Genomic DNA, 26,854 nt, shown 5'->3' with positions numbered 1-26,854 from the left:
CTGACAGGTTGGGTCAGGGGATGTGGAAGCCAGATGCTGGTATTGCATCTGCCTACAGACTCTCCTTAGGGATCCCCACAGACAAAATTCTTGACATGTTTATGGTTCCTTTAGGAGGGTTATAAAACTCATGTAATTAAGATACTGAAAAATTGCCCACTAATTTTTGTCATCGTTGCCATTGACCTATTTCAACATCTTCATGGGATAAATGTCCCTTGTAAGCTACCTTATAAATCATCACAAACCAACTTCAAAACTTTTATATATTTGGAGCTTTTCTAGTTTCCTGTGTCCCCTTTGTCGCTGCTGTATAATTGTATTGTTCTTTTACTCCCGTAGTAGAGCTTTTTTCCAATATCTAATTGTAGCGTTTGGGTTTTTTCTTTTTCTTGTTCAGTTATTGGCCAAAATCTACAAAATGCCCTTGAAGCCAATATTCCTTAGCGGGCGGCTTGCTAGTTTGCCTCGAAGACTTCAGGAGCAGTCAGCAAGCAGTGAGGACGGAATTGAGTCAGTCCTGTCTGATTTTGATGATGACACTGGTAAGTTGATCTATTGGACTAAACCAGATTCTTTGCTATATGCATAGTCCCAGAAGCTTAAATCATATGTTAAGTAGTTTATGGTTTATAAGAGTAGTCCTCCTTTTTTTATTTCAGAACAAGTTTGCCTAAAGTTGACATGGTCTTTTCAAAAACATCACTTTACAATTAGTGCCTCTGAACCTAGGTCTTTAAGATGCAGCTTTGCAGATTCCACTGAATTTAGTTTCAAACTCCAAATCCTCTTGAATTTAGCAAGTTGGAAAGAATTTGCACTAGTGCATTTTGTACTTAAATTGGCTAGTAATTGTCTTTAATAGCTTTTAGGAAACACAATCATTATATAATTACTTCCTGCAGGACTATTTGGTTAGAGACTGGGGAAATTAAGTCATTACTGAAGAGGGAATCTGTTTTGTGACTGGTGAAGCTGAAGGCTCAGGAAAAAAACAGCTTAAAGAATCTGTTTCAAATTAGGTCCCACATACTCTCCTGTGAATCAGAGTTCAAACTAGTAACTTGGGATAATTTTCAGGTAGGTTAACTCATGTTCACGCCTGCTGTCTTCTGTCTCAGAAGACCCAGTCCTGTTCCACATTTAGAAATGGAAATTATACCTTAACTAAACCTATTTGGGGGGGTTAGGTTGTTTCAAACCCCTGCAAAAGAACTTTTGGGAGGAGGTTTTTCACTTGTTTTCATTTTGTTGTCACAAATTTATGAAGGTAACAGGCAGATTTACAGTTGTAGGTAGGGATTATAAACAGTAAAACCTTACTAGTTCAGACTGGTTGAGAGGAAGAACTAAATGAATGAATAAATATCAAATGTAGAAAAGAAAGTATTGGAAATTGACTAGATATTGCTTAATGGAGTTTTTAATAATAAGAATAATTTTGGAAAGCAGTATGGAGATTCCTCAGAGAACTTGGAATGGAACCACCATTTGACCCAGTTATCCCACTCCTTGGTTTATACCCAAAGGACTTAAAATTAGCATACTACAGTAACACAGCCACATCAATGTTTATAGCAGCTCAATTCATAATTGCTAGATTGTGGAACCAACCTAGATGCCCTTCAATAGATGAATGGATAAAAAAAAATCTGTGGTATATAGACACAGTGGAATATTATTCAGCCATAAAGAATAAAATTATGACATTTGCAGGTAAATGGATGGAGTTGGAGAATATCTTGCTAAGTGAAATAAGCCAATCCCAAAAAACCAAAGGCTGAATGTTTTCTCTGACCAGTGGATGATGATACATAACGAGGGGGTTGGTAAGAGAAGAATGGAGGAATTTTGGATTATGTAGAGGGAAATGAGGAGAGGGGAAGGGGCAGGGGAAGGAAAGATAGTGGAATGAGACAAACATCATTACCCTAGGTACATGTATGATTACACAAATGGTGTAAATCTCCAGCAGGTACAACCATAGAAATGAAAATTTGTACCCCATTTGTGTACAATGAAGCAAAATGCAGTTTGTAAAAATAAAAAGAAATAAAAATTTTAAAAAAGAATGATTTTTACTTAGCATTTGAAATCTCCAACCCATATAATTATTAGCAGAAGCTAGTGATATTAATCTATAATACAGTCATCAAAAGTTATAATTGCTGGTTATTACAATGAACATTCTTATTCTCATTTGTGCAAATCATTAATCCATTTTTTCTAGGAGGTTCATCTTATAAAGTTCAGCTAAGAACCTATCTATTCTTGGTCCCACATTATCAATTCAAGGGTTTTAAAGTTATGTATGAAATAGTGATCAAAGAATGAAGTTAAAAGCTTTAAGTCAGTTTTAAAACTGAATAATTCTCAGCATTAATATATTTTTAGGTACTATTTCTCTAGTTTTCAATGACTCATAATCACTCCCCAACCTGGAAAATTCAAACGTATGCAAAACTATTCAGAGGACAGAGTATACAAAAATCTAGAGAGAATATACAAACTTGACATGATAGTATCACCCTCTTTCAACTACTATCAATTTATGACCAGTCTCAGGTCATGTCTGTTTTCCTTTTCTCTCCCTCCACATTAAAGGCAAAACACAAATCATTTTAGCATTTCATCTGTAAATATTTCAGTAAGTGTGCTTTAAATAAAATATAGGGAACAGAGATATTCCCTCTACTTCCCCCTTAGTTCTTATATGGGCTCTTTGACTGGATCTAGAAATCCAACTAATATAAGACTGATTAACCAGAGAAACATCCAAGTTTATTAATTTGACATGTACATCAAGATCTTCACAAGAGAGTGAATTTCAAAGAAATGATCAAAGCATAATGCTTTGATACTTTTTAGACGAAAACAATAAATCTGTGAAGGGATGACAATCTAAATGGATCTCTGGGCTAAGGTAGTAAAGTCTAAGGCTGTTACTAAGAGATACAAAGGGGAGGGAGGGTAGAAGCCAGTGGAGGATATGGGTTACTTCAATAGTTGGTTCATTCAGGTTTGCTACATTCCAGTTACCAGTCTGTGGTGATCAAAGCTGTTTTCCAGTCTTGTCAGAGAAAGGACATTCCTCCAAAAGAATATTTATGTCTTGTTGCATGTAGAAAAAGCCAGGCCAGATGACCCTTTCTGAAGTTACAGTCCCTCAAGTGATTCGAGCTGGAAATAACCAATATACCACCTGAGCACATTTTGAGATGGGATGTCTCTAACTCCTTCAATAACAGGCATAACCACAATGGCATTATAATACCTGAATATTAATAACAGTGTCCAGCAGTTTAGAGGTTGCCTTGTCTGCAATGAGGAGCCACGGTTTAATGGTTACAGAGTTCTGTTTGAGGTGATGAAAGAGTCGTGGTGCACAACATTGTGCATCTGATGAATGCCACTCAATTGTACCTATAAAAATGACTAACTGGCTATTTTTTGTTATATGTATTTGCCCCAACAAATTCACTTTTCAAAACAGGTTAAGATGATGGAACTAAAAGGAAACTATTCTTTTGCTAATATTTGCTCCCAAGAAATCTGACAATCATTTCAATATAGAATTTATGTACTATATCACCCTTTTATCACATTTTTTATTGCTGCATTGTATTGTACGTAGTGATGGGATTTGTTGTTATATATTCACACGTGAACATAATGTAACAATATAATTTGGATAATTTCACTCCCCAGCATTTTCCCCCTCCCTTCATCCCTTGCATGAGATCTGTCCCCACTTTTCTTTTCCTTTTTCCTCTCTAGCATGCACATATGAGAGAAAACATACGACCCTTGACCTTCTGATTTATTTTGCTTAACATGATCATCTCTAGTTCCATCTGTTTTCATGTAAACCACAATTCCATGTTTTCTTTATGACTGAATAAAACTCCATTGTATGTATACACACACACACACACACACACACACACACACACACACACACACCACATTTTCTTTATCCATTCATCCATTGATATATGCCTAGGCTGGTTCCATATTTGGCTATTGTGAATTGTGCTGCTATAAACATAGGTATGCCTGTATCACTGAAGTGTGATGACTTTAATTCTTTAGGATAAATACTGAGGAGTCGTATATAGCATATGGTGGTTCCATGCCTAGTCTTTTGAGTAGCCTCCAAACTGATTTCTATAGTTTCTATACTAATTTACAATCCCACCAACAGTATAAATAGTTCCTTTTTCTCCACACCCTCTCCAGCATTTATTATTGTTTGTATTTTTGATGACTGACATTCTGACTAGTGTGCAATGAACTCTCAGTGTAGTTTTGGTTTACATTTCTCTAATTACTAATGATGTCAAATATTTTTCACGTATTTGTTGGACATTTGTGTTCTTTTAAGAAGTGTCTGTTTAATTATCTTTCCCATTTATTAATTGGGTTGATTTTTGGGGGGTATAAAGTTTGAGTTCCTTACAAATTCCAGGTATTAATCCTCAGACGAGTAGCTAGCAAAGATTTTCTCCCATTTTGTGGGTTCTCTCTCCACATTCCTAGTTGTTTCCTTTGCTGTGCAGAAGCTTTTCAAATTAAAAAGCCATCCCATTCATTAACTCTTATAATTATTCCCTGAGATTTAGGGGTTCTTTTGAGAAAGTTGCTGCCTGTGTCTATAAGCTGGAGTATTGACCCTACATTCTCTTCTAGGAGTTGCATAGTTTTTGATCTAACTCCAAGGCCTTCTACCTATTTTGAGTTGATTTTTGTGCAGGTTGAGAGATAAGGATCTAGTTTCATTCTTCTGCCTTTGGGTAAACAGTTTTCCCAGCACCATTTGTTAAAGAAGCTGTTTTTTCTCCAATGTATGTTTTTTGGATTCTTTGTCAATGATCAGATGACTGTAGATGTGTGAGCTTGTGTCTTCAATTCTGTACCATTGATCTATGTGTCTGTTTTTATGCCAGTACCATGCGGTTTTGTTACTCTAACTCTGTAGCATAATTAGAAGTCAGGTATTGTGGTGCCTCCAGCATTGCTTTTTATGGCTTATGATTGCTTTTGCTATTCTTGGTCTTTTGTTCTTCCAAATGAATTTTACAGGTTCTGTGAAGAATGTCACTGGTATTTTGATGGGGATTGCACTGAAGCCGTATATTGCTTTTGGTAGTACGGCCATTTTAACCTGTGAACATGGGAGGTCTTTCCATCTTCTGAGGTCTTCTTCAATTTATTTCGTCATTGTTCTATAGTTTTCTTTGTAGAGGTCTTTCACCTCCTTGGTTAGATTTATTCCTAAGTGTGTTTGTTTTTTTTTGTTTGAGGCTTTATGAATGGGACTGTTTTCCTGATTTATTTTTCAGCAGCGTCGTTGTTATATAGAAAAGCTATTGATTTTTGTATGTTGGTTTTGTAACCTGCTACTTTGCCTGATTTGTTTATTACCTCTAGCAATCTTGGTAGAATTTTTTAGATCTGGGTATAGAATCATATTATCTGCAAACAGTGATAATTTGACTTCTTTCTTTCCTATTTTTATCCCTTTTGTTTCCTTCTCTTACCTAATTGCTCTAGCTAGAATTTCTAGCACTATATTAAATAGAAGTGATGAGAGTGGACATCCTTGTCTTGTCCCAGATTTTAAAGGAAATGCCTTTGGTTTCTCCCCATTTACTATGAGACTGGTTTTACTACGAGTTTTTCATATATATCCTATATGATGTTGAGCTAGGTTCCTTTTATCCCTAGTTTCTTCAGTGGTTTTCATCATGAATGAGGGCTGAATTTTGTTGAAGGCCTTCTCTTCATCTATTGAGATAAGTGATTTTTGTCCTTAGTGCTATTTATGTAATGTATTATTGGTTTGTATATATTAAACCATCCTTGCATCTCTGAAATAAAACCAACCTGAATGTGGTGTACAATCTTAATATGTTGAACATGATTTGTTTTTATTAATTTTTTGCATTTAAATTCATCAGGGATATTGGTCTGTAATTTTCTTTCCTTGATGTGTTCTTATCTGATTTTGGTAGGAGTGTGATATTGGGTTCATAGAATGAATTTGGAAGTGTGCCATCCCTTCCTAGTTCATGGAATAATTTAAGGAGTATTGGTATTATTTTTACTTTAACAATTTGGTAGAATTCAACTGAGAATCCATCTGGTCTTGTGCTTTTCTTTGTTGGCAGACTTTTTATTACTGCTTATATCTCATTACAAGTTATTGGTCTATTTAGGTTTTCTATGTTCTTTTGATTCAGTTTTGGCAGATCATATTTTTCTAGACATATATCTAATCTTCTGGGTTTTCTAATTTATTAGAGTATAAGTTTTTAAAATAGTCCCTAATGGATTTCTGTGATGTCTGTGACAATTTCTCCTTTTTCATCTCTAATTTTATTAATTTGGGTCTTCTTTTTCTTTTGCTTAGTTTGGAAAAGGACTTTATTACCTTTTAATTAAAGGAGAGTAAGAAGAATTTGAGGTCTCCCTTTGGCTTTTTCAGAACATGTAAATAATAATCTGTCCATATACGTGTACACAGTGAACACTAACACCCTAGGTGGTGTCTCACATCTGATATGCTCGACTGCTTAGATGCAGTTTTTAATTGGATCTTGCAATGATTCTTCGTGATGTTTAACTGGATTGCACAGAGATTTGCTTTTTGGTCTCCAGGTCTGATAGAAGTTTGGATCATCCTGTTAGAGCAGCTCACAGCAGCTGTGTCCAATTGTCCACGTCAGCACCAACCACCAACCTTGGATTTACTCTTTGAGCTGTTGAGAGATGTTACCAAGATACCTGGTAAATATATCTATGTCTGATTTGGGGGGAGTAGATTTTTATATATTTTTTTAGGAAGGTATTTCTGCATGTTTACCATTTTTCATTGTTCCCTACACTCAATACAATGCTTCACTCCTAATAGGTGTTCAATAGATATTTATTGAATGACTGCGATGCAGTAATGTACAAGATACATATATCCCCAGTACTGTTCATATTTCTTCCTACCAGTCCATTTACAAAGGTCATATGGTGGTCACTTAGGTGTGCTGGAGTCCCACATTAATTGGGCCAAGGTTGTTGTATCCATGTCTCCATGAACCAGTGGGCTCTGCCATGTTCTGTGATCCCAGCCTTCCTCCTTGGACAGACCATTCAGTGCATGTTCTGGGCCCTGGGGCTGTCAGGAGGGTTCCCCAGGTCTACTGCTGACATCCACAAACCACTCACAAATACATGCAATAGTCAGACAGCTGCATCTTATTTGTACAAAGGTCTCATGTCATTAGATTTAGAAAAAGACATTTAATACACTGTACAGTTCCCTGACTGTATAGGGGGGAAAGGACCCTAGAAATTTGTCTTTTTCTGAATTAATCCAGTTTGGCACACACATTTCTTCATCCCAATTTCTTCTAGTTCAAAGAAGCTCGTTACAGGAATTTTAGTTTTTACTAAGAGTCAGAACCCTAAATGAAATTACTAGTTGGTTCCATAGCAAGAAGAAAAGACCTACAGTCACCATTATGAAGACGTGGTAATTGATACTATTCAGAATCCCTACCAATTTTTAAACTAGAATTTTTTTCAGAAAAAAAAAATGTCAAAAAGTTAAAAACCTTCCATCAAAGATGCTTTTTGCAAGTATCTTATAGAACTAATTATATGATACTGTTTCTAAATCTGTCTCACTGCTAAGTACCATTTTTTATTTTCACATTAATTGCCACTAAACGTATGTGAAAGCATTTAACCCAATAATTCTCCTAGTATCTGTCATCTAAGGCGATGAACAGTAATGAAGACAAAATTGTATGTGAGTGTTAAAACATCTTGAATACCAAAAAAATTATGAACACCCTAAATGGAAAGCAGTTAAATAAATTATGATAAAGAATATAAATAGTCTGTAGGCATTTAATATCCACAAATAATATTTAATGACAATTGTTTATAAGTTATTATGCTAAAGTTCATATACTATGGAGTATAATCACTATAATATAAAATTTTAGGCCTTTATAAATACACATATGTATACATTAAAAAGCTACTAGACAGAAATATATGAAATGTTTTATTTAAGGGTTTTCTCCTTCTTTTTATTCTCATATAATTTTTATGTAAGGAAGGTATCTTGCTTTTACAATCAGAATTTTAGTAATCTATTATTTCTATAAGGAAGCACAAAAATTGTCCTTATAGCATTGTCTATAAAAGCAAAATGTTAGAAAAATCTTAAATGTCCATTGTTAAATGAATAACTGTTTCATATGCATACAATAGGAATACTATGTAGTTCTAAAAATAAGGAATATCTCAGTTTGCTTATCAAATATGCAGATCAAGGTTTACTTTTTCCCCTTTATGTAAAAGGAGCTTTAAAAACTTTAAAGCAGCATGGTGGTAAGCACCTGTAGTCCCAGCTATTTGGGAGGCTGAAGCAGGAGGATGGCTTGAGCCCAGAAGTTCAGGGACAGCCTCTGAAAAACAATAAAACAATATTTCTTTATATTCTACATAAAAATATATTTATATTTTTAAGGGTGTTTTCTTGTATAAATATATGTATCTATCTGAGTGTTTATAGGGACTAGGAGTTGATTAAATATTTTAGCATTATTGATATTTGAATTTTTTATTAGAGTGCATTCTTATATTACTTGTACAACTAAAGTTATGCAGAATCAAAGAAGAAAAATGCTACGGCTATTTCTTAGTCAATACAAATTCTTTTCCCCGTACCTTCTCAAATAACGCGGAGATCTTTCAAAAGAGCCCTGTGATGCCAAGCCACGGCAAAGACCTTCCCTCTTGAGGTTCCATTTCTGACCCTGACCCTTCTTTTTCAGGACCAGGGTTTGGAATCTATGCAGTTGTTCACCTTCTTCTTCCTGTGATGTCCCTATGGCTCCGTCGAAGCCATAAAGACCATTCTTACTGGGATGTGGCCTCTGCTAACTTCAAGCACGCCATTGGTCTGTCCTGCGAGCTGGTGGTAGAGCACATTCAAAGCTTCCTACACTCAGGTAGTAAGAGCACTACAGGAGGTCATTCTGGGTATTGCTTTAGCAGGCAGCATTATTGTCCAAAAGTGCTCAGTGGATACCTAGTACAAATACCTTTGTCCTGGGAATAATTAAACTAGAATTACAGGGTCAATGCCAGCCTTCTGAGAGTATATCATTCAGCAACAGAATAAATACATGTGTAGTCGAAAACAAAATATCTAATAGTAGCTCTACCCTAGCTCTGCCAGAACATAATAAACTAAAAAGAAGAATAAATATTGCCGTAGCTGGGAGTGAGGGGGGATGTATCCTGCTTCGTCCAGGAAGACTAAATGAAGGAAAGACTTTAGAAAAGACTTTAATTATAGACAAGACATTGACAAGTTAGGGATAGAAGTTTCTTAATATCTGGCACTTTGAAAATGATATGGAACTGGGCATGGTGAATCATGCCTGTAATCCCAGCAACTTGGGAAGGCTGAGGCTGGAGAACTGCATGTTTGAGGCCAGCCTCAACAAGACCCTATCTCAAAATAAAAAACATGGGCTGGGGAGATAGCTCAGCTGCTAGAGTGCTTGCCTCCTAAGCACAAGGCCCTGAGTTCGATTCCCAGTACCACAAAAATAAATAAATAAATAAATGAATGAATTTTAAAAAATAAAAAACATAAAGGGCTGGGGATGTGGCTCAGTGATTAAGCAACCCCGGGTTCAATCCCCAGTATCCCAGTATCCCTCCCCTCCACCAAATGTGGAAGTGTGGGATGAAGAGTATGTTGAAGTCAGCAGGTGGAGAGGAGCCAAGAGGCAGGGGAAATACATTTGTTTGGAACCTATGGAGCCACAGTTGTGAATTGTAGATTCTTGCTCATGACCAATTTGAGTTCTCCAATTTGAGATCTGGAGGTTTTGGGGAAGAAGCATGGCTGCTAACAGAGATTAGGAAGAGAAGAGAAGAGGTCCACTTACTGGAATGATATACTAAGGAGAACTTGAACCTGAGCGAGACTTTCAAAGCATAGATAAGAAACTGTGCCTCTACTAACTTTAGTAAGGACAGTTTGCCTTGCAAGATAAGAACAGTAGTGGAGAAAGAAAACAAGTAGGTTTTTCCACATGCAGTGGTAACTGTATCCCTAGGGGTCAGCATTCTTGACCAGGACATTGCTTAGCACAGCACAGGACCTGGAGGATCCTACTGCAGATTGCTCCTGTGGCATCATAAGGACCTCAAGGAAAAAAATGCAGATGTATTCCCTGAATTGAGCAAATAGAGTGTGATTTCTGGAATTCTTGTCTCTTTTAATCTGAGAGTAGTGTGCAGAGCGAGGTTGCAGGTGTCAAGTGGTAGGACCAGCACAGTTAGTTCAATTTAATTTGGCCATCAGCAGTAAGGAAAGTAAATTCTAATTGTCCTTTTTTTTAAAGAATTTGAATTTTGGGCTGGGGAGATAGCTCATTGGTAGGGTGCTTGCGTTGCAAGCACAAGTCCCTGGGTTCGATCCCCAGCACTGCAAAAAAAAAAAAAAAGAATTTGAATTTTATTAATAGGCTATATCATATTTTCTATTCCATTTTAGTAGATGAATTGTTATACAGTTAACTTTGAAAAATTTAGATCAACAGGTAAAAATGAACCATGTGGATGAAATAAGCTAAAATTGGGTAAAAGTTCTTTTCCTCACATATGTATGTATCTCTATCACTCAGTTTCCTCTTTTGCTCTGGATGGCCATTTCAATCTACCCCTTTACACTGGCGTTGTACAAATCTTAGATTTTCTTCTTCCTGTAGACATCAGGTACGAGAGCATGATCAACACCATGCTGAAGGACCTCTTTGAGTTGCTGGTGGCGTGTGTGGCCAAGCCCACGGAAACCATCTCCAGAGTGGGCTGTTCTTGCATTAGGTGAGGCAAAGGGTCCCTGGCTATCCACAAAGTTGAAGGTTTTATTACAGAATCCAAGGAAATTATCTTTTGTGGTAGCAATTCACTTTGGGGATTCATTTTTCTAAGTAAAACTGAGCAAGCACTAATAAGTCTTCAAGTGTCTGTTGTGTAAGTTGTACTACATAAGGTACTGTGGTGCACAGGAAGTAACCTAAATCAAGATCCCTACCCTCAGAGAGCTCACTGCCTTTTCAAAATGACATGAAAGCGATGGTCACATGACAAAGAATAACTGATAAATGCCAGGGCAGGATAGGAGGTATAGGGATAAGCAGGAGGAGGTTTGGTGTGGTAATAACACGTAGTCAGATTCTCCAGAGCCAGTAAGGTTTCCATAGGTGGGGACTTCCCGAGCAGGACAACAAAGTGAACAGATGCTTGGAGATAAGTGACAATAAGGGGCCTGTTTCCTACGTATGTAGAAGAGTGGTAGAAATGGCACTAGAAAGGAAAAATAAATGCAGAATATATGCAGTTCTGCACACAAGCCAGAGCCTAAACTCTGGCCTGTTTGTTATGGGGCTCCACTGACATTTCTGTATTAAAGTGGTTTAGGAAATAGTATTTTGACAGTGGAATGCCAGGTGGAGGGACAGCAAGAGTGATTAGAGACAGGAAGCCTGGCACACAAGGCCCTAAATTTTGTGGCATCAAGATGTATGAATTCAAGACTTCTTTCCTTCTTTTGGCAGGTACGTCCTGGTGACAGCGGGCCCAGTGTTCACTGAGGAGATGTGGCGGCTGGCCTGCTGTGCCCTGCAGGATGCCTTCTCTGCCACCCTCAAGCCAGTGAAGGTAAACTGCTGGGAGAAGAGCACCCAAGTGGTCTGTTCTTCCTCGACCCGCCAGGCTCAGGGGCCTCAGCAGATCCCAGGTGGGGCCTGGCACCGTGAACCAGGACACCCCCAGTAAACGCCTGCTGTTTCTCCCTAGGACCTGCTTGGCTGCTTCCACAGTGGCACCGAGAGCTTTAGTGGCGAAGGCTGCCAGGTGCGGGTGGCAGCCCCCTCCTCCTCCCCCAGTGCCGAGGCCGAGTACTGGCGCATCCGAGCCATGGCCCAGCAGGTAAGGGCTAGGCTTTGGATCTCGAGGGCTTCAGAAGCTTCATAGGCATGCCAGGATTCCTTCTGAAGGACCTGCATCACACAGCTGCCTTTCATTCCCTGAGGACCACGTACATCTTGGCCCTGAGCTGGGTCAGTACCATTCATTCCAGGAATGACATTAGTCCAGGCACCTGAGTCACCTCCTCTCTACCTTCCCTCACCTGTTACACCCTCGAGCACCCAGATCAAACAGAGGCCTTCCTGCAGCCTGGCCTCTTTATACATAAAAAACCTGTGTAAGCAAACACTTATGAGTAGCCTAAATATTGCTACTGCTAAGCTATGAGTGCCTATCGATGGCAGATTTACTTGATTGTTTTTTTAAAATCTCCTATGCAAAACACAGATCTTAACATTTAAAAGTGACTTAAATTTTGAACTGAATGTAGCTAGTCAGTAAAATGTATTCCCCATGCAAGAATCATTGCATACCAATGGTTTTTCCTTTAGAAGTCACAAATGTTAGTAGTGAGCTCTGGAGGAGCAGAGAATATATTCTAGATGTTTGCCTTTGGTGTTCCTAGAGCAAAGCACACAGGAAATACTTAGGATATGTTTGTTGAATCAATGAATTACTGAATCACAGAAGGCCTATGGCATTACATGACATGGAAATTTACCTCTAAGAAATTCAGCAGTACAACTAAGTGCTACCTGTAAATTCATATATGTTCTTTTAAATTTTTTTCTGTTAATTCGTTATACATAACAGTAGAATACACTTTGATATGTCATATATAATGGAGTATAATTTCTCATTCTTCTGGTTGTACATGATGTAGAATCCCACCAGTCATATAGTTATACACACACACACAGGTTAATAATTTCTGATTCATTCTACTATGGTTCCTATCCCCATGCCCCCTCCCCTTCCTTCACTCCCATCTACCTAAAGTAACTGTATTCTTCCCTAGCTGCCCCCTTATTGTGAATTAGCATCCCCATATCAGAGAAAACATTCAGTCTTTGGTTTTTTGGAATTGGCATATTTCACTAGCTCCATCCATTTACCAGCAAATGCCATAATTTCATTCTTTTTTAAGACTGAGTAATATTTCATCACATATATATACCACATTTTTTTATCCATTCATCTGTTGAAGGGCATCTAAGTTGGTTCCAAAGTTTAGCTATTGTGAGTTGAGCTGATATAAATATTGATATGGCTGTTTCACTGTAATATGCTGGTTTTAAGCCCTTTGGGCATAAACTGAGGAGTGGGATAACTGGGTAAAATGGTGGTTCCATTCCAAGTTTTCGGAGGAATCTTCATACTTCTTTCCAGAGTGGTTACACCAATTTTCAGTCCCACCAGCAATGTTTGAGTGTATCTTTTCCCCCACATCCTCTCATTTATTGTTGTTGGTATTCTTGATGATTGCTATTCTGAGTGGGGTGAGATGAGATCTTAGAGTAGTTTTGACTTGCACTTCTCTAATTGCTAAAGATGTTGAACATTTTTTCATATATTTGTTGATTGATTACGTTTCTTGATAATGCTATTCAGAAGAGTATAAAAAGTGAAAATGGACTAATTCCCAACAGTTGACTAGACAAAAACCCCATTATATAGTAACAAGTTTGAACTGTGTTCATAACAGGCAGCTATTTTAACTATGCATGTTTAGTATGTGTTTAAAATAATAAAGTTTTACAAATGTATAGGAACTGTCTGATTTGAATTATATTTGGAGAAATGACTTGGAGGTTATATTCAGAAAGCTCCACTTCTCTACAAGATCTGCTTGAATTCTTAAAATTTTCCCCTAGCATACAGATAATCTAGGCTCCCTTGATTACCAGTGTAAGGAACTCAGTTACCTCCACACTGTCTGTTGAGAAGCTTCCTGGCGCGCCTGGCTTCCAGAGGGCTTTCCCCAGCAAAGCTCAGGTAGCAGAACAAGAGTCTCCCTCCATCAGCCTCTCACACCATCTGCTGAGCACATTCATAACATCCTAGGACCTGATGATTCTGATGGTTCTGAAGGAAGGAGACAGGTCCCTCTGAGGCATCCTTGACCAGTCTGCAGAAATCAAGAGAAGAAATAGTGAAACTGTACCAAAGAGGCATTTCCAACAACTGTGGCTGGCCATGGGAAGAAGACTGGCTCAAGCCAGGGGGGTCCTCCACAAGGTTAGCATGCCTGAACAGGAAACTGTGACATGTGGCTAATTGTCACATGTGCATACAGTGGTCTTTCCAGCCATGCAGCAGGAATATGACAATGTCAGTGGCATTTTCTGAAATATTGTTGGTGAAGAGAAGAGCAGGGAAGGAATTCAGTTCCTCGTATTTCTTTCTTCCTTCCTTAGTTCAAACCTTTTTTCTATATTCACTCTTAAAATAACCCAGTATTCAATAATCTGGCAATTCTTACTATACTTGGAAAGAAGTGGTTTCCTTAAAAATAGTCTACTACTGCCAATGGTAAGTTAAGTCAGGAGAAATGAAATCACTTGGATCAGAGCTCTGACATTTTTCACTCCCCTCTGCCACTGTGTAATGGAGTAGTCTATAGTCCTGACATGAGTCCTAATTAATTATTCCTGCCCTGGGTATAAAATGATACCAAATTCAGAGATAATCCTTTACAAACATAACCCATTTTTATTTACTTTTAATATTAATGTCAGTGCTGGCTATTTAGAGTATCCTCTACTGTCATGGGATACAAGTGGTATCATCATTAGCATCAACACCAACAGCCAAATGTTCATTATTTACTTGAACACTTTGCATGTATAATATGCATAGATAAAAAAAAATATATGCATAGATAACTTTGCTTAATTCAACAGGTATAACAGATAGGAAAACCTTATCCTCATTTTATAAGAGGAAGTAGGCAGAAAATCAACAACTCACCAAAGCCACCCAGCTCATCCTGGTGGGGTCGGATAGAGGATGTCGGGTCCTAAACCGTGTCCCTGTACACCCTTGCAGGTATTTATGTTGGACACCCAATGCTCACCCAAGACTCCCAACAACTTTGATCACGCCCAGTCCTGCCAGCTCATCATCGAACTGCCTCCTGACGAGAAGCCAAATGGCCACACCAAGAAAAGGTCAGCAGCTAACCTTAAACGCAGAGGGCACCTTGCGCAGGAAAGTTCATCGATCTCAGTTCTTACTAATCGAAGCTTTGTCCCAGAACACTGAAGTCCTTCAGCAAAGTTTTTCTTAAATATGGTTAGCCTGGTAACCAGACTTCCCGCATTTCATAGGTATCAGTTTGTTCAAGCTGTCACAACAAAGTCCCACAGGCAAGGTGACAAGTGACGGAAAGTATTTTCCATAGTTCCGGAAGTTAGAGATCAAGGTGTTAGAGATCAAGAGTTCCTTCTCTCGTTTTGGCTTGCAGGTGGTCATCTTCTGTGTCCTCCCACGTGTCCTATCTATGTTTCTGTATCCAAATTTCCTTCTCTTGTGGAGATAATAGTCATATGGGATTAGCACCCACCCTAATGACCTCATTTGGACTTCATCACCCCCTTAAAGATCCTTTCTCCAAATACAGTCACATTCTGAAGTATTAGAGGTTAGGACTTCAACATATGAATTTAGAGTAGACACAACCAACTGCATGTTACAATCTTTTAGAAAACAATCATTGGCCAGGCACAATGGCTTGTACCTGTGTTCCCAACCACTAGGGAAGCTGAGGCAATATTTGCACCCAGGAGGTCAAGGCCAGCCTGGACAATTATTGTAAATTGAGGCATAGTTCAGATTGTTTCAGTGAGAAATACCTAAAAATCTCCATGGGTAATACTGCTGTCAGGAGGCCAGAAGATCTGTGTCCTGCCAAAAGAAACTTGCTCATTTAAAATATTATCAACCTGCCTAAAAGAGTTGGAGATGAACTTCTGTCACTCTAGGGTAATGGTAGGCATTTGACCACTATCTGTAAAATATGAGGGGATAGACATTTTCACTAACATTTTATTCAAAAGATAAATTCAGCGAGACTGAGTCACAAACCCAAGGACCCACTAACCTCAAAGTGTAAAGCCAGTATCAAAACCAGGTCTGGCTGAGTCCTTTACCATTTGGGAGAGAAAGTTGGTGCCGAATGCTTACAACCCTCCAAATCTCTAGGGTTTTCACCCTAACCCCCAATGTGATGGTATTAGGAAGTGGGACCTCTGGGAAGAAATTAGGTCATTAGGGTCCCCTCGTCATGAGATTAGTGCCATTAAAAGAGACATGAACACTCGTTGCCCCCTTTCCCCCACGTAAGGACACAGCAAGAAGTCAGCTATCTGCAACCTCTGGAGAGCCCTCATTAGATCCAATCAGGCCAGCACCTAATCTCAGACTTCCAGCCTCCACAACTGTGAGAAATCCATTTGTTTATAAGATAGCCAATCAATGGTATTTTGTTATAGCAACATAGGCTTAGACAGATATCATTCATAGACTCTGAATAATTTGTCCAACAGTTAGCTGGCTAAATTTAGTCAAATGCTTGATACATACAAAAGAATGTATGGAATAGTCAAAAGTTATGAAGCATGAATAAAAACTAGAATAAGTGTGTACCTGCCACCCAACTTCAGAAATAGAACTTTACCGATATCCTATATTCTTTCCCAATTTTAGTCTCTGCCTCCCTCAACTGCCAGCCACCAGTTTTTAAGTGTCATTTTTGTCTGTTATATACCAAAAATTGTGTCATCCTTTTAACTTTTAAACATGGATCCATTTTGCAATTTTCATGCCTTTTCTACCTCTTATCCTTTTTTTTTTTTTTTTTTTTTTTACATATCTGGTTCCAATTCAGCCAATTATTCTCCCTGAAATATTGTTATAAAGTAGGGAAAAAAAGGAATAATAATGGACCAAGTTCAAATTATAAATAAAACATAGGAAAACTAGCATAACCTAATATGTAACTGGTTTAAAAGATTTTTTAAAATTTGGAATTGTAAACTGTATCAACATGGCTCATAAATCTATTCATATTCATGGTAGTTAAGTATAACAGGAAAACCATATTAAATTCCTTAGCCAATCCCACTGGAGAAACTCAGCCAAACTATATTCTTGGATTTTGGCTTTCAGAAAAAGAAGGAGATACAGTGGAAGATGAGTTAGACCTAAGAAAATGTGTTACATGCTACTCAGTTGCATCCTTAAAAGTCCATTTCGAAATCACCCATAGGAAAAATATACTACCTAGAACCAGATTACAGCATTTAAATAAATAGCTAAGTTAAAAAATAATAAAAATTAAAAAAACTTTGACATGGATAGCCCCAAGAATTACACAATCCACATAATCTAAACATTTTGAGAGATCCTTTTACTATGGATCTTTCCCTCTGATGTTAATTAGCCTGTTTTTAGCCAACCATTTGTTATACAATCAACTGTTGATTATCCAGTCTGGAGGTTAGCTTTACTTTGCACTTTACATCACAAACAGGTTTGCAGTCTTCTTAAAAGTATGCTGAGAAAAAATGTTGAAAGACTTGGGTACAACAAATTGGAAAACACGTTGAAATTCTTGGGTATGCTGGGCATGGTGGCTCATGCCTCTAATTTCAGCAGCTCAGGAAATTGAGGCAGGAGGATCACCAATTCAAAGCCTGCCTCAGCAACTTTAGTGAGACCCTTTCTCAAAGAAAAATAAATAAATAAATACATAAACCTAGAGATGTAGCTCAGTGGCAAAGCACCTCAGGGTTCAATCCCAGTACCAAAAAGAAAAGTCTTAGGTACAAGAAATTGGAAAATTATTTGATTTTTTTGAGATCCTTATCTCCTATCAACATAGGTAAATACAAGTTGCATAGTGATACATACTTCACTTTTTCCATACATTTCTAAATTTTTATCTCATTATTTCCTTCTTTTTCTCTTATTTATCATTCAGCCAAACCTAAAATAAAGAGAATTTTCTGTCTTTTCTAAATGCACAGTTAGCAATTAAAGCAACAAAACGAAGATCTTGGTTGATAAAGATACTACAATTCAAACTTGGCTTTGCATCAGTCCAACTCTCTTTGGGTATTTGTTGGAATCAGGCTTTCCATTCCTCAGAGAATGAATAGGAAACATCCTGGTAGATTGAGCGTTTTACACCTTCAGAAGGCTGATCAAACACTCCTGCAATGAACTTCCTCGTTCTGGGATCCCACTTCCAGAAGGTGGAGCTCAGGTATCCAAGCCATTTCTCAAGGAGAACATTTCCTCCAGGTAGTCTTGCCCCAGACAGGTCTGTTGTTTTCGGCTGGTTATAGAGACTTCCTGGGTGCTGCTCTCACTGGACAGTTTCTCAGGATGATGAATAAGACACTGCCTTGTCTTTCCTATGTAGTGGGGACAGTGGACTAGTGAACAGCCTTGTGTGATCCCTGAGGGATTTCAGAAGAAAGCATATTCAAGTTTCCTCAACCTTAAGTAACTTACCAGAAGTTTCTTAAGTAGGAGCTGGAAGGAGGAGAGAATGATGAGTCTTTTTGTAATGAGAACAGAGTTTCTATTTGGGATAATGAAAAAGTTCTAGAAATGGTGATGGTTATGCAACATTATGAATATACTTAACACCACTGATTTATACACCTAAAAATAGTTAAAATAGTAATGTAATGCTATACATACTTTACCACAAAATTTAAATGATTTATTTTTAAAAGTTACTGGTTTTGAATGACAGCTCTTTAACAGTTCATTTCATCTTTGTTGAGATTGATGTCTTCTCCTCAGTGACAGATGCCTAAAGGTGAAAATCAGTATTTAGATTAAAAAGTGACTGCTTTTGAATGACAGCCCTTTACAGCTCATTTAGATTTATTCAAGGATTTTTATTCTTTTCTGCTAGGTAAAATATTGTTTACTACTTATAAAAAATAATCTTTAAATTCAAGGGCATAGTGAGACAGAATAAAGCAAAAAGTTATTAACATCATAATGTGGTTGGACCTTTTAAAATCAATATTCTTAATAAGAGTTGTCATAATTTTATAATTATCCAGTTATGGGAATTAGTTGGCAACATAATAGCATAAACTATTTTCACAAAATTCTACAAGCAATGAAAAGAACAGGAAACCACAAACCCAAAAGCCACATCGGTGAATTAAAGTGTTTGGTAAATGTGGTATCTGGAATTGAAATGGTTTTCTTAGTGCAAGACTCAGTCAATCAAAGGGGCTGAATCAGCAAGCGTTTGAGCACCCACATCTACAGCTGTGTGCCAACTATTCCTCAACCAGGTGCCCAAGCCTGTCAGGGAGAATTTGCCTCCCCAACCTCCCCATCCAGGTAAGCACTCAAGGAAACCAGATGACCACTCAGGACCCACGAAGGAGTCATATCACTGATTTATTTCCTAAAGTTTTAATGCTATTGATATTATGCAGCAAACATTTCAGTATTTGACTTTCCTCTCTTGCATATGCTGGAGACATGGAAGGTTGATATATATGCACCTGAAGCATTACCATTTAATTCTGGAAAACTGGTTTAGGTATGAAAGCCAAACTTCAATCAGATTTCAAAAAAACTTTGGGTTTAAGAAAAAAGGGCCACTTAAAATTGATAGAACTCAAAATCTCTTGACTTGATGTTTTATTACTCATAACTATGAAAGAAACTGTCATGTCCTATAATTGTACCTACTTTTAAAAATTTTTATAAAAACGTTTCCTAAGGCTTGATAATTGTTAGTTCAGTATCATAACTTACATTCTAGAGCTCCTGGATTTTTAAAAGTGTTGAGAATTTCACTAGTTAGGATTAAAATGGAAGTTTGCCCCTTTTTGAAGAAGGCATTGGAATACAGGGGGGTTCGTTGGTAAATTTGCAGATGGCATTCTGAAACTGGTAATGTGTGCATTGCTTTGAAATAACCAAGAAGGCACTAATCTGACCTTTATTTTCATTTGAAGCGTTTCTTTCAGGGAAATTGTAGTGAGCTTGCTGTCTCATCAAGTGTTACTCCAGAATCTGTACGATATCCTGTTAGAAGAGTTCGTCAAAGGTCCCTCTCCTGGAGAGGAGAAGACTGTCCAAGTGCCAGACGCCAAGCTGGCCGGCTTCCTCAGATACATCTCCATGCAGAACTTGGCGGTCATATTCGACCTGCTGCTGGACTCCTACAGGACAGCGCGGGAGTTCGACACCAGCCCGGGGCTGAAGTGCCTGCTGAAGAAAGTGTCGGGCATCGGGGGCGCTGCCAACCTCTACCGCCAGTCTGCCATGAGCTTTAACATCTATTTCCACGCGCTGGTTTGCGCTGTCCTCACCAACCAGGAAACCATCACTGCTGAGCAAGTGAAGAAGGTCCTTTTCGAGGACGACGAGAGAAGCACAGATTCCTCCCAGCAGTGTTCATCCGAAGACGAAGACATCTTCGAGGAGACCGCCCAGGTCAGCCCGCCGAGGGGCAAGGAGAAGAGGCAATGGCGGGCACGGATGCCCTCGCTCAGCGTGCAGCCGGTCAGCAACGCCGACTGGGTGTGGCTGGTCAAGAGGCTGCACAAGCTCTGCATGGAGCTGTGCAACAACTACATCCAGATGCACCTGGACCTGGAGAGCAGCATGGAGGAGGCCCCGGTCTGCAGGAGCGACCCCTTCTTCATCCTGCCCTCCTTCCAGTCCGAGTCGTCCACCCCGTCCACCGGCGGGTTCTCTGGGAAGGACACGCCCTCCGAGGATGACCGAAGTCAGTGCCGCGAGCACCTGGGCGAGACGCTGAGCCTGCGGGGCGCCGGTGGGGACCTGCTGCTGCTGCCTCCGCCCAGCCCCAAAGTGGAGAAGAAGGATCCCAGCCGCAAGAAGGAGTGGTGGGAGAGCGCGGGCAACAAGATCTACACCATGGCGGCCGACAAAACCATCTCCAAGCTGATGACCGAGTACAAAAAGAGGAAACAGCAGCACAACCTGCCCCCCTTCCCCAAAGAGGTCAAGGGGGACAAGAAGGGGGAGCCGCTGGGTCCCAGGGGCCAAGACTCCCCGCTGCTCCAGCGCCCCCAGCACCTGATGGACCAAGGGCAGATGCGCCATTCCTTCAGTGCTGGCCCCGAGCTGCTGCGACAGGAGAAGAGGCCCCGCTCGGGCTCCACCGGGAGCTCGCTGAGTGTCTCTGTGAGAGACGCAGAAGCACAGATCCAGGTACAACCCTGGGGGCCAGAGGATGTGGGAGGGGGCTGGGTTTTAAATACCAGATGGGTCCCCCGTGGAGGGCAGGCATACATTCTGAGATTTGATAGACACCAATAGGAGATATGAACCCATTTACCTCAAGGTGAGACGACCAGGAGAGACTGAGATGGAGCATCTGTCTGTATCAAGACGTCAGTGTGAAACCGAAATTTTATTCTCAGATAATTTCAGAAACTTGTTTTTCCATATTGCAACACACCTCGAGAATTAGCAACAGACTTGCATAAATAAGATGAAGCTCAAGCTTATAAAGTTGATGGAACTTTAATTGGCATTGAGTTCTTTGTCATTCGAAGATAGCACTGAAGAAATTCTATAGTTCTAAGGCATTATGTAAAGGAAAAAGGCAAAATAAATCTTGTTTTATACCAATGAGTTGTTTTCACATCCAGTCTTTCTATCCTTCCTAAGCACTTAAAAATTCTCATTCTTCAGGGGACTTTGTAAACAATCATCCTAGTTTTTGTTTGTTTGGGTTTGGAGTACTGGGACTTGAACCCAGTGAGCTAAATCCCCAGACCTTCAAGTCTGAGACAGGGTCTCACTAACTTGTTGAGGCTGACCTTGAACTTAAGATCCTCCTGCCTCAGTCTCCTGAGTCCAGACATGTGTCACCCTGTCTGGCCAAGAAAAGAGATTTTGAAGTATCCGGTCACACTAAGATATACAGTTATTCTTAATCAGATGCCTTTCTTGGCAATCATATCTTAATAGAGTTTTCATGTCTGGGGTTTTGCTTAATTTTAAAAGTTATCTTAAGTCAAGGCAGAACTATCCCAAGTAATCTTGTTGTAACACAAGACTGTTGACTAAAAATAGCATATGACTTATGGAAATTTCATTATAAGAAAGCAAGGTATTTACTTATTCCTTAGATTTAAAAAAAAAAAGCAAGATTTTAGAAGTTTGCAAAAACTGAAAATAAACTATTCCTAATATTATGAGTTTCTGCATATCCTTTCATATGTGTAGTTAAAAACCACAGTTTATTATAGGCACATTAAATTATTAAAGACTCATTTATTATAGCTAAATTCTAATGAAACCCATTTATAGATTGACAAGGCTTAACCACATTATCAAATGAAACTTTGAGACAGCCAATAATTCTCTTCAATCCCTTCTCTTAGGCATGGACCAACATGGTGCTAACAGTTCTCAATCAGATTCAGATCCTTCCAGACCAGACCTTCACTGCCCTCCAGCCAGCAGTGTTCCCGTGCATCAGCCAGCTGACCTGTCATGTGACCGACATCAGAGTTCGCCAAGCTGTGAGAGAATGGCTGGGCAGAGTGGGTCGTGTCTATGACATCATTGTGTAGAAGACTCTTTTTCCATCCCCAAGGAAATACCATAGAGGTTCACAGTCTGCCTGCCAATCCAGCTGATAGCATTTGCCACATTTAAACTAAGTCTCAAAGAACAGTGTTACCTAATGTTTAAAAAAAAAAAAAAATCCTCCCCCCCCCCAAACTCCCTAACCAATCTGGATTATTCTGGCTATCTTGGTGGCATCCAAGTGACACAGTGATCCTCTGATTTTGCACATTATTACAGAAGAGTCTACATTCCTTGATACATTTCTAAATCTTAGTTTATTTCCAAGAGTTTGTGCTTGCAATTTTGTCCCCAAGTGGGTCTTTTTAAGGACCACTCCTTAGATCCATTGTTTTTTAAATAAATGCAATTTCTAAGAAAAGATCTGCTGGTAAGTCAAGCAGATATCTAGTATCAGACATTAGTAATTGGAAGAAAATCTGTACTATGATTGAGGGTTTGGCTGGGAAGAAAACAGCTACAAACAATGCATTTTTCAGTATCATAAGTGAGAAAGAGATGACTTCTGCTGTAAAATATTCCAGAACATTTCACCATTATTCCCAAGTTGTTAAGATTTTCAGGTTAATACTCACCAACTTCCCCATATAAGGTACTAATGTGCCTTTCTCTGTTTCTAAAGGAAGAAAACTTTCCTAGCAGGGCTTGAAGTCTGTGGATTGGCAGCCTTTAACACAAATCACCTAGTGGTATTAGCCAATGCATTTGTTGTCAAGAGACGTGAGACTGACCAGCTACCCTGCCTGTCCCATTAGTTTTTGCTTCTGCTCCCAAGGCAGGAAAGAAAAAATGGTGCCTTAGTTTTTTTGTTGCACAGACATTTCTATGCCCCACAATTATCTGAATGCAAGATACAATACTTGGTTTTTAAGAGAAAAAAAATACTAAAATACAACTCATTTTATATCAATACCCTTGGAGGAAAGGAACTCAGAGTCCTCCATACAGTGAGATTTCTCAGGGAAGTGGGCAGGAAGTGTGGAGTAGGGAGACAGCCCGCAGGGGTGGGAAAGGGGATGATGATGAAATCATTTTAAATCTGAAAAGGACACAACAATCATGTGTTTCGGTCATGGTTTCAGTTATACAAGCTCTAATCTCAGAAGAAAATAAAACTAAATGGGAAGGGGACACAATGTTAAGTTTAGAAGACAAGAATTTTTTTCTATTTAAGTTCTCTCTAGCAAGTAAATTCAGTCTTTTTATTCATACCAATGTTTAAGTGGCTAGTTCTTTTCCTAAGTATTGGAAAAAGAATGTGAAGCCCTTATTATGATTTTCTCTTTTTTCCCCCTAGTGCTGGGGATTAAGCCCAGAGTCTCATTCATACTAAGCACACATCTACCACTGAGTCACATCCCAGCCCTTACACTGGTATATTTTATATGTCTTACGTTATAATAATGATTGAACCTTTTCAATAAAGCCCACATATACACTCTAGACAATAGAATTTGTTACCACATACATGGCTATTCCCCAGTGTCTCAAAATGTATTCATGTATCAATTCTTCAGTATTGAAATACACATTTTAAATGGATTGAACTTTATCCGGTGATGGTATTCATAAGTTTTGCCCTTTTTGAGAATTATGTTGTTATCTACAAGGTTAAGAGCGAGGCAAGTTTTTCCAACTTATTTAAGTGAGCAAAAAGAAACGCTCATTATCCACTATGCTATCTAAGAAATCATCACAGAATCTTCTAGTTCCGCAAAACATTCTTTACCTTCAATTTTTACTCATTTTGCACAACGATTCCAGTTTAGGAACAGATCAATTAACATTGCTATTTGATAGGCAATGAACTACTAGGATAGCCATGAGCTGTGTTCTATCCATAACTTTTAATTTTTATACTTTGTAAATGGAATTGAAAGTTGGGTAGAGACCCCCACCTCCTAAGCAAAAAGAGTTCACTATGATTGTTTTTGTTTCTTTGTGTGACTTCTCTGGGGTTCAGTTCTCCTTTCTGAGCCTGTGAGTACTCTGCAATTTACTGGGGTGAAAAGTTTCAGTAAAGCAGAGTACAAAATTACAGCACTGACAAAATGTTTATACATAGCAACTTTTCATAAAGTATAAAAATTCAGCTAAGCCTGTTGGCACACATCTGTAATCCCAGCAACTTGGGAGGTTGAAGCAGGAGGATCACAAGTTTGAGGCCAGCCTCAGCAATTTAGTAAGACCCTGTCTCAAAAAATAAGGAGGACAGGGGATGTAGCTCAGTGATAGAGCTCCCCTGGCTTAAAAAAAGTTAAAACAAAAATTCAAAGGAAGCCAGTCTCTCATGTGACAGAAGTATGTTTGTTTGGAAATCAGAATTAATTCTCCCATAGATTGCTATTATGAGATCAAAGACTAGCTCATGAAAATAAGTTTTCCCAATACTGAGTCTAAATGCTGTTCTGTACCAGCCTGATTATGGGCCCTAAGAATAAAAAGATGAGGAAGTATACCCAGTTCTTTACCTACAATTTTGTACCGTTTGGGGTACCTTCTCATCATCTTATTGATATCCCATACCAAGTCCTGCTTTGCTCATAAGCCCACCTCCATGCCTAACGTACTATGAGCTCCAGAGCTATACAATCCCTTCAGATTTCCACCAGGAAGGTAGTTAAGTCCCAGCAGCAGGGCTATGTACAGTTTTCAAGGAGGACATTGTCTGATGCAAAGAAGTCCCTTTGAGTAGAACGTCAGGGAATGGAGAATGAGAGGGAGTTAGGAACACATGATAGACAATGGCCTTTTCCCAAGACAGTCAGTCCCTCACACCTTTCCTGGTGTCACGGTTTCCCCCTTGACTCTTCTCTTCCTTCATTCCTTCCCACAGTCCCTGAAATTGGCAGGTGTTTTTCTTCTCACAGTTACTTTTTAGGCAGCAGTAAGATCAAGGTCAAGGCAGCCTTCTGGAGTCAAACATGAGCATTAGCATTGTATGTACAGATCTGAGCAGAACAAGACTTCACACATTGCTTTTTGTTACCTGTATTTACTGCAAAAGTGTATTACCTGAGGTGGAGAATTCTCTCTCCTTACAGTGTGGTAAAGCACGATTCATGAAACAAGCATCTGGAAAACACCAAGTATAAGGGAATCAGTGATTGACAGCCCAGTCAGATACTCCCACTCTTTGCCAGTTTTCCCTACCAGTCCATTTTGGTGAAGGGGAGCTAATAAATTGTTCATAAAGCCTTGCCTAGCTCCTAATGTCTCAATCAGGTCTGGGTTTTTTGTTTTCTCTTGCAGTGCTGGGGATCAAACCCTGGACCTCGCACATGCTCCATAGATACTCAACTGGAAAGTCTTTTTTTTCCATTTTTAGGCTATTTAATGACAGACCAATAAGGACCCAGGCAGATGTTATCATATATAAACAGTTCAGATTATTTTAAATCGAGTATGACAAAATGTTAACATAATTCAAAATTACCTCTTTTTTTTTTTTATTTGTTCTTTTTAGTTATACACAACAGTAGAATGTATTAGTACCTCTGATTTGAGATATCCTGGTACAAGGGTCAGTAGGCTTCTTGTTCTTGTTGTTTTCAGAAGCTCATTCAGTCCATGGAGCGTGTCCCCAAATACACCCCAGCAGTGCGCAGGTAGGCAGTCTTTCTTTCTCAGAAAGGAAACGCCATCAGTGTCAAACTGAACAGAAGGAAGGCCTTTGTTTAGAACTGATAACAGTAGGTGACAAACAGGGAGGAAGTGACTGTGAGTGTCACTGCTTGAATGTGGACCTTCACCTCATCATATTTAGTTTTTACAGTAACCTTGTAAAAGAGATATTATTTTCCTCATTTTTTCCAGATGAGAACACAGATCTTGAGAGGTTCAGAAATTTTCCCCAACAAGTGAAAGGCAAAGTTGGTTTCAAAAGAAGTATTACTGAAAGGCCATGCTTTCCCCCCCACCGCCATGCTCTAAGTGTGTGGAGGAAACTCTAGTGGGAAAGAGAGGGAGTCAAGGAATTGGGCAGTTCAAAGGAGAATATTTGCTTGATATCCCAGGTCTGGCTGGGATGTTATGGAGATTTTCTTTTTAAAGTAAAATTTTTTAAATTGTGTTTCTGTATAGAAGATCATATACATTTCAAACATATCAGCATTTGAAAATAAAGAAAATTAAAATCTAAACTTTAATCTTAAGGCAAACATTTAGTGTTAGAAAACCCGCTAAGTTAGATGGAAATGATGAAATACTATTCATGGCCAGCTATTAATGCAGAAAAGCATGGCAGGCTATGTCTGGAATGGCATGCATAATTCATCAACCT

At 38.9% G+C, this 26,854-nt stretch overlaps 1 protein-coding gene and 1 long non-coding RNA gene across 2 annotated transcripts in view; one reads left to right on the top strand and one right to left on the bottom strand.

Annotated features, from left to right (window-relative positions):
• Window positions 1-22,707, top strand: part of Arfgef3 (ARFGEF family member 3) — a 160,768-nt gene extending 138,061 nt beyond the window's left edge. The window contains exons 26-34 of the mRNA XM_047557835.1: window positions 401-545; window positions 6,661-6,789; window positions 8,844-9,020; window positions 10,797-10,911; window positions 11,646-11,748; window positions 11,887-12,018; window positions 15,007-15,128; window positions 19,959-21,183; window positions 22,365-22,707. Coding sequence (XP_047413791.1) covers window positions 401-545; window positions 6,661-6,789; window positions 8,844-9,020; window positions 10,797-10,911; window positions 11,646-11,748; window positions 11,887-12,018; window positions 15,007-15,128; window positions 19,959-21,183; window positions 22,365-22,556 — 2,340 coding nt within the window. The 3' untranslated portion in view covers window positions 22,557-22,707. The remainder of the gene's footprint in view (window positions 1-400; window positions 546-6,660; window positions 6,790-8,843; window positions 9,021-10,796; window positions 10,912-11,645; window positions 11,749-11,886; window positions 12,019-15,006; window positions 15,129-19,958; window positions 21,184-22,364) is intronic.
• A 2,880-nt stretch (window positions 22,708-25,587) lies between these two features.
• LOC124988379 (uncharacterized) overlaps window positions 25,588-26,854 on the bottom strand; it is a 40,520-nt gene continuing 39,253 nt past the window's right edge. Inside the window, exons 2-3 of the long non-coding RNA XR_007109423.1 lie at window positions 26,068-26,226; window positions 25,588-25,647 (exon numbers count right to left, since the gene is read on the bottom strand). This is a non-coding gene — a long non-coding RNA (uncharacterized LOC124988379). The remainder of the gene's footprint in view (window positions 25,648-26,067; window positions 26,227-26,854) is intronic.

Source organism: Sciurus carolinensis, chromosome 7 (genome assembly GCF_902686445.1).
Source record: "Sciurus carolinensis chromosome 7, mSciCar1.2, whole genome shotgun sequence".
NCBI classification, from domain to species: domain Eukaryota; kingdom Metazoa; phylum Chordata; class Mammalia; order Rodentia; family Sciuridae; genus Sciurus; species Sciurus carolinensis.
This window is presented reverse-complemented; position numbering and strand designations above follow the sequence as displayed.